The 8,898-nt window shown below is 33.4% G+C and overlaps 1 protein-coding gene across 1 annotated transcript in view; it reads right to left on the bottom strand.

The window, feature by feature from the left end:
- Window positions 1-5,036: 5,036 nt before the first annotated feature.
- The window catches only part of E(Pc) (Enhancer of Polycomb), a 126,233-nt gene continuing 122,371 nt past the window's right edge, over window positions 5,037-8,898 (bottom strand). The window contains exon 15 of the mRNA XM_067274531.1: window positions 5,037-7,953. Coding sequence (XP_067130632.1) covers window positions 7,878-7,953 — 76 coding nt within the window. The 3' untranslated portion in view covers window positions 5,037-7,877. The remainder of the gene's footprint in view (window positions 7,954-8,898) is intronic.

The following is an 8,898-nucleotide window of genomic DNA, read 5'->3' as shown; positions in this document are numbered from 1 at the left end:
ATCTCCTAGGCAATTATGTTTGGCCATCTAACTCCTTGAACCTATAACTATAGTCTTCAGATAAGATAATTTTGATGTTCATTGTTTTGGACAGACATTTTATCAAATTCAATTGCATCTCTTTCACTTGGTTTTCTGGTAATACGTTTATAACAGTATTAATAAATAAACTTCCATATAAAATAAAAATAAGTTCATAACTTTGCAAATTATTTACACATTTATAAATATAGTAGAATATCCAAGCCCCGATTAACCGAGGTTCCGCAATATCTGAGTCGAACCTGTAAATGAATGCAGTACTTTTATCGGTATTTTTAGTCCATAGTTTTTCACAAATAAAACGCTTAAAATGATAAAATATACTACAGAATGATGAGTGTGAATTAGAAATTATAAGATTATTTATATACACATAATATAATCAGAGTCGTGGCAATGTTTTTGGTGCCCTAGGCAATACTGTAGTTTTTTAGTCCACGGCTAATAATACAAGGCCTTAGCAACAACGTCTTGGCACTTGCCCCGTGTCAATGCAGTTCTATTGCTCTGAGTATAATAGATTTACAATACAATAATTTTGTTTGTTACAATAAAAAGTATTGTAACAAATAAAATTCAATTTAAATATTGAATAGAATTAACATTAAAACATTTCGTTATACACGAGATAATTGTAAAAATTAATTATTACATTCACTAGGTTTAGTAACACAGCATCGGAAACAATACACAGATGCGGCGACATTCCGCAAAAGTCGAAATGTTTTCATCATACTGCAAAAAGTAGAGGATAAAAAGTAAACACGTCATTTCTATTGTATTTCTACGTGGTAGGATCCAAAAGTTCGGGGACTTGGTTTATAGTTCCTTGCTTTGAATAGTTTAAAACACCGACGCACTATCACCTTCAAACCAATCCCCTTGGACGACGATAGTTTTCAGCGCTAGTACAGCTTGTGGAAGCCATCTTTTCAACTACACGCCTCCTGCGATGTTGTTTTTACTGCTTTCGTCTCGACACCTATCAACCTTTAAAATGCAGCCTTCTAATTCTAATTCCAGTCGTTTTTACTGCATATACGAGTCATCATGTCCTTCATATTTTACTTTTTTCAGATCATTAATGAATGATTCATTTGTTACTAAGTAGAGTAAACATTATTTAACATGAATAGGCGTAGTATTTTTATGTACAAATTGCTTTTTGTAATTCTAATTTTTGAGGATTTTTCCACTAATGTAAAAACGTGTTTATCAAAAGGCTCGTGGATCTAATTTTAATGTAATTTTACTTTTCATGCGATTTTTCCTCTATTCCAAGTTTTTCAAATTATATTTTGCTCATTATTTCTGTATATACATATATATATTTAATTATGAATCGTGTAAATTTTTACTATTTTCGTCATCTGTCATCACTGTTAAAAACATTATTGTGAGGTTTGCCGAACGACTGCGTTAGTCAGAATGTCGCGCGGTCACGATCAACGTGTGGGGGTGAAAGAAACTCTCAGAGACAGACTTTCATTCGTAACCCGTTTATATAACAAAAGGTGCTTACAACTACGATACACTTTTATCAGCGGCGGCGTTCGAGTCTTCTGGGCCCCTTCTCGAAATCGAATGTCCACAAGAAAAGTTCTCCGATGTTTTCGCAGGAATATGATGACCCCGGGGAGCACTGTTCAGTTTCTCGAGGGAGAGTTCCGGAAGCAGGGACGATTCAGATAACAGGTGACAAATCCAGGAGAGCGAGTGACCTTCCAAAAGAGATGTAATCCAACTGCCGAAGATCACGGAAACATACACACTCGTAAGATCGCGAGCCAAAGCTCCAAGAACCAAGAACTGAGAGAACTAATAACCGAGAATGTCACATCCTTCTTTTGACGGTTTTTATAACTTTCTTTTGAGTCCCAGATCGGACATTCCGATAGGTCGATGCCTCCGCTTTCCAATTGGTCCCCCCTTCGTTACGAATTGTAACGAGATCGGAACCCAGGTCGTTGGATGAGTCAACGTCGACGGACAATTCGATTACTATCGAAGATGTTCGATCTAAGTACTCAAATTCATCTATTGTTTCAACCTGAGAAGTCCGACTTTCTCAGAAATTTCTACAGACATGTCCTTTTATGGACATGTAATATTCATTTTTCGTTTTTACTATTTTCTTGTTTGACGGTTTCTTTTTACAACGTTAATTTATAATAATAATAACAATAATAATAATTTTCTTCTATACAAAAATTAGAAAAAATTTTCTTATTTGCACAAATAGTTTTTTTTTTTTTTTTTAGCTCTTTCCGCCCTGTGGGCACTAAGAGGGCCTCTTTTAGTAGGCCCATTATGGGTTTGGCCAGGCCCACAATGGGGCGACCGGGTGGTGAGGGACGGGGCCCGACATATCCAAACGGACCACCCCCGAAAAATTCCTGGGGATTATTCGACCCGTTCGGATTCGATCCCGGGTCCCCCAGAGCGGTAGGCAGACCTTGACCTTGACCGCTCGGCCATCCGGCCGTCTGCACAAATAGTAGGGCCACTTCCGAATCTTCACATTATTAATTATTAATTAATCTAAAAGTACGCAGCTTCAATAAATATCGAATCTTTAAACAGTTAATGTAAAATTTAATAAGTTTTATTAGATAGAATTTTCACGATTGTATATAAATTTTAATATGTAAAAATTTAATTGTTACAGTAATTATGATTCTGGTTTGGAGTACATAAACTGAATACAATGTATTTTTTGGTTTATTTTAAATTCAATGTTGAAATGGTCTTCCTGTCGTATGCATTCTAATGGCTAATATTCGTGATTTCGTGGTGAAAGTTTTTAGCCGTAGAACACCGGACCGGATGAAAGTGTAAATGTCTGCAGAATACAGGTACTCCTCACTTTACGACCAATCGAATTTCGACCTGCAATTCGGGGAATTTCCTCTCTCAGCTTGAGTGTCGGTCAGTGGTAGTGTTGCCACCTTTACAAAATCGCTGACCCGGACCATATTCTAGGACCTTGATCCGGACAGCAGGTCAGGTTTGTTTGAACAGAAGTTCCTGACGCATGCGCAATGTCATTTTACAATGCGAAGAATAACATGCATGCCGGTTCTAAATCAGTTACAGTTAGGGACTAGGGACTTGCGTAGGAGTCAGTGCCGTAACTAGCCATTCCTGTGCCCTGTGCAAGAAATTGCATTTAGGCTCCTTAACTAATTAGGTTTGGGACATTAATAAAACAAATGCATGCATTTTGGGCCCTTCTTTCAAGTGGGCCCTGTGCGGATGCACCTGTTGCACCTGCCTAGTTACGGCATTGGCAGGAGTAACGTATGTAACCTAAATTGAGAAAGAACAGATAATTTAGCTCCACAGACGTGTACGGACGTACAAGCAAACTAAATAAAGAAAAAAAAAGGTCGAGAGGGAGGTTGCGAGTCACACGTCCGCGTAAACAGAGTAACATGGCGGAATGGAAGATGAGTTTCAGTGAGTGTGAGGTCTTTCGCTGTTCAAATGATGTAAATTTATAAAAAATATTTGCAAGAACTTTGTTTCATCGTAATTTCACAATTTCTACGAAATTCCCGGACAAAATTAACAGTTCATCCGGACAGTGAATCAATTCCCGGACTGTCCGGGTGGTAACACTAGTCAGTGGCGAATGGTAACATATGCACTATAATAGTCTTTTTATGAATAAATTTGAAGTTTGTTGCATAATTTTTATAATTTTACAACGATCGTATATTCTCGGTGCAAGCTCCTCGCTTATTGACAAATTCGCTTAACGATGTAGTCATCGGAACGGAACTCTGTCGTAAAGTGAGGAGTGCCTGAATAAGCTGCCTTGGCCAGTTACAGTCTTTAATTAAATACGAGTGCTTCCGAAAGATGTGGACGAGGAGTCGCATACAGCCGACGTCAAACGGGTGGTCGTTATAACTCCGGACGACACCACCTCGTCTCTCGTCCATTATCTGGAACGGCGATACCCAGAAGTTCCGGAATGGACGGTGGAGACACGGTCACACGAGACGGAGTCTGAAGAAATGGTGGAAGAATCCGTCGAGGGTATAAAGCCTTGGTAGAAAAGGTTGTTTTTCTGTTGGAAAACAAACCTTTTTTCTGCCAAGACCTTCTTATGCGGATTTCGACTTTCCACCGAATGTGACAGCCACCCGGAAGTGACCTTTCACCCGGCTATGATTTTTCTGATGTACAAGACATTCAATGGAATGTCAATTTACATGTTATGCTTATTTTTTCCTTCTAAGTGATTTGGATGGATGGCCGAGTGGTTAAGGTGGCAGTCCCCGCTCTGGGGAATGAAAAACTAACCTGGAACTCAAAACAATCCCAGGAATTTTTCTCAAAGGTGGTTTAACCTGGATATGCCATTCCCCCATCACTCTATTGTGGGTCCAGTGAAACTCCAATTGGGTTTGATAAAAACATCTTAATGCCAGCTGGGTAGTGTTAAAACAAATGATTTGGATGATTTTATTATATTAAAAATTAATCATTTTTATTTTGCCATAATTTTAACGCATAGCTAAGATTATAAAATGATCTGTAATATTTTCCTTGAAATCAAGCTAAGTTTTGATGATAAAACTTTTTGTTACTTCCTATCAATTTATTTTTAAAAAGTTTAATATTTTGTGCATTAGTGTCCTAAGTGACATTTTTATATTGTTATTTAGAACTTTTCACCACCAAAGAAATTTCATGACTCACATAGCACCAATCATAATGATCAAAATTTCAGGTGTTGTAATTGAAAATAACACATAGGACCTTTCACCACAAAAAAGGTGGAAAATATACATTGTTCCAATAAGCATAACTCAAAATGCATCATTTGATGCTTAGGACCATTCTCCACTACTGTGACGATTCAACAATATTTGTAATCCAGTGGTTTTTTTACCAGTTTGAATTTGTAAATTATTTTCAAAAAGAGAACACTTAATTAAACAAACTATTTGAAAAGATCATTTGATATTTAAAAGAAAATAAAATTGTCGTGGTCAAATTGCTTTAATTCATGCGAGCTAAAGTGCTATTTACAATGATACAGTTTGAAGTAAATATAAAACTTATATTACACAGGGTTTTCCACAATTCAGTCATACAAATCAGTGGTGCAGAACATAGCCTGTACAGTACACCACATCGTTTGACAACTGTGAGGTACAGGGATGTTCTGTGTGAAGAAAAGTGATACTTCACAACGGCAATTTATGGTAATACACACACAGCAACTACAGATATATTGAGTCTTAGTGAAGAGATGACTGTGATGAATCCTAGTTTTAGCATTAGGAAACTTCATCAGATTGACACCATATAGCAATAAATGTGAGCAAGACTAATCATTCGGCAGTCTAATCAGGTACTAGCCATTATGTGGCACTGTACCGTAACCTTAAATTACAATAGTAAATATTGTATAATAGCAAGCACAGTTCACGTATAACACTTTCTTCAATTGTTTAATTTTTACTTGGATCTTAAAAGTAAAACTCCTAGGAGCTGGAACAGCTTTCTAATATGAATTCCAAGTACATATATAATGGATTGAATTAAAATTTCACAGACAATTCATACAGATTCATTTGTTCACTTGATTGTGTAACAGGAATTGGGTGAACATTGCTTGCAAAATATACATAAGTGGTGTCTTCTGACAATACAACAAGTTTATGATTACTAACTTTGTACTGGTTTTGAATATTTCATATTTCTATTATAGTCACTTTGTTTTACAGTGGATTTCAAATAAAATCTCTTGGCTGAAAAAAAAGTGCCAGCATAACTGATAAAATGCTAATTAACAAGCTTTTAATATTATTGTAGTTTGTTATTTCATACACAAAACTTTTAAAAATGTTCTTTATATAAAAGAATAGCAACCAATAAGTAAAAATAAATTGTAATATGCAAATATTAAACATAAAGCCTTACTTATACTACAGTATTTGGATATCACAATGATTTAATATTCACATTTCAACACACAAAGTATTCTCTTCTTTCTACCAGGAATTTTAATAAGGAACTTTTCAACACTCAAAAAACCATTATTATTGTTCTAGTTTAGTATTTTTTATATTGCATATTTGGGATAAATTCTCTGGCAGTATGTATCTCTAAAAATATATCACCATTTGTTACAACAGAAATAACAGGGATTATTTTGAATCATAAGAGGAATTTTAAATTATATTACACATTGCACATTTAATAGGAGATAAAAATATATTATATTTCAGTTTTGCCTTCAACTTTATAACATTAAAGTTATTTTTTATCTACAGAACTATCCACTGATCCACTTTTTAGGTGATATATATTGTAATCTGTAGTACAAATATGGCTTTAAGTTATTTGCATATTTAGTCATTTGTCTGATTAGCCTGTGTGTATATTAGCCGGAATGGCAAATATGCCTTAAAGGCACCGGAGGACCCGTACTGCATTCACTATCATTGTCACAATGTCATACTGTCAACATCTAGAAGCCAATTGTTTTTACTAGAAAATTACCACAATATATACATACATTCCAACTTGACAATTGAGTACACAACACATTATCACATGTATACACAGCTGCCTTTGGTTTTCTAGTTCCCAAAAAAAATATTCATGGGCTTAAACCAATTTTTTTCCTTTGTGACTATATCAGATATATATATACATAAATACATACATACATAAGTACTTTATATATATATGTATATGTATATTACAGCAGAAATATTACCAAAAAGCTGAGGAAAAGAACAGATCAGTTTGTTAATCACAGCCACTTATAAGGCAATGAAAAATCTACATCTAAATTAAGGACTAGCATGAGAATAAGCAACCTTTAAAATGAACTGATTCTATACCTCAGCCATTGGCAACAAGGAAATAACTGCTCAAGAATACATTTACATTTAATTATATAAAGGGAAGCAGTTTAAATAAAAGAAATTCATTGTTAAAATTCAATAACAATAAAAATTATTTATCAGATTGTGGGTTGTACTACTAAATTAATAAATACATTTTAAAAATTATTTAAAGTTCATGAAAATTTACTAAAATGAAGCACTGTGTATAGTAACAAAGTTTAACAGGTAACTTTAAACTGACAAATTAACAACAAAAAATTTGGTGGTTGCTTCCCTCTAAAGGTGATGATATTGCTGATATATAAATTAGATTTTGGAATGAATAGTTTCAAATTCCAACAGACATAGCTTAAAAATATATAATGAAATACAGTATTGTATTTAATATTGTGCAGCATTTACATGGAAGGAAGACTTGTTGTTTCACAAATTTGTTTATTTTGGATTGAAGTTGAGCTGTTGGAATTCATCTATAGTGAAATAAAAAATAATTTAATCTTCAATTATTATTATTTAAAAAGTACATAATACAGAAGTGGGATGTTGAAAACAGTATGGTGTACAGTAAGTAAACTATCAGTCAATATTTCTATAATGAAGTAGAAAACCTAGGGTTTTCTCCATCAATTTTACTCAAACTTGTTCTCAGTTTTGAAAATTTTGTAGTACACATAATGTGGAATTTGAACATTAATTCACAAAGACTTCTAAATCTACATACAGCAGTTATGACAAAGGTTGGGACTGAATACAGCACATTATGAAGCATCACTTTTCCTTTCTTCTTGGGTCAATGGGATGTGGCAATCACCTCTACAGAGACTGACTTGAGAAGTGCAATTTCCTTTCTTCTCTCTCCACCATCAGTTACAGGACCAAGCTGCAGAATGACTTCCCATCTTTTCATGCAGAACACTGCAGGCTAGCATATCTAGTACCTTGTTCAGATTTCAACCATTGTCAAGTTACATCCATCGGTACTCCTCTGTCACTAGAAACTTTCATTTTGTTTAATGTCATGTTTTCTTGACTCTCTCTGTAAATAATAAAAAATTATATTATACTAATCTGTATATATAAATTTGTAGTCAATTGTTTGTCTTTTTAAAGTCAATGTTTGTTAATTCAAAAATTATCATTTACAAAAATTTTTCTTTATTTTATTAGTTTAAAGTTTATATTATTTCAATCTATAATGAGTTATGCCTGCATGCCTTCTTCATTTTTAAAAATGAGAGCTATTTCTAATTAAATGGTTGATTTGAAAGTGGGAAAAGTCCATTTTGTGAAAGAAACAGTTAAAGCTAATTTTTATTACAAATTAACACAAAATTTATGTTTTTAATCAATTCACAATAAATATCTTTTATCATCAGTATAAATTTGATACTAGTAATTTTTACCATCAATGATATTTATTGTGACTCGATTTTGAAAGTGAGGCAAGTTCACTCTAAAGAAAAATATAAAGATATGAAGGATTTATTACTCTAAGTACCATCCATTCATCATGAATACCTTAAAAATCTGCACCATCTAAACTAAAAAGTATAATTGTATGCATGCAACTTATTACTGAATATTTTCTATTATTTTCTCCACTTTTTCCTATAAAATTAAATTTATTTTTTGTTTTCTTGTAGCTTTTCAAAAGAAGTATGAAATGTTGTAATAAAATAAATAAGGAAATAAATAAAATATTCAAGTTTTTGTTATTATTACTATATTCAATTCAAAGAAAATCAACATTTTCAACAAATTATTGCTTTTGAAAGTGAGGCAAGTCCATTGGCACATACCAAAACCATGATTTTTTTACCTAACACAGAACCATTATTGCATATTAAATTTACACGAAATAAGACCAAGAAAAATATAAAATAAGTTTATAACGGCTCAATAATGTTTTTAAACTCAATCAAATGCAAAGCATTAAATATCTAGAAATAACATAAAATGGACTTGCCCAACTTTGAAAATC

Source organism: Centruroides vittatus, unplaced genomic scaffold (genome assembly GCF_030686945.1).
Source record: "Centruroides vittatus isolate TY-2023 unplaced genomic scaffold, ASM3068694v2 contig_549, whole genome shotgun sequence".
NCBI lineage: Eukaryota > Metazoa > Arthropoda > Arachnida > Scorpiones > Buthidae > Centruroides > Centruroides vittatus.
Note: the sequence above shows the minus strand (reverse complement) of the source record. Positions and strands in the feature narration are given on the sequence as shown.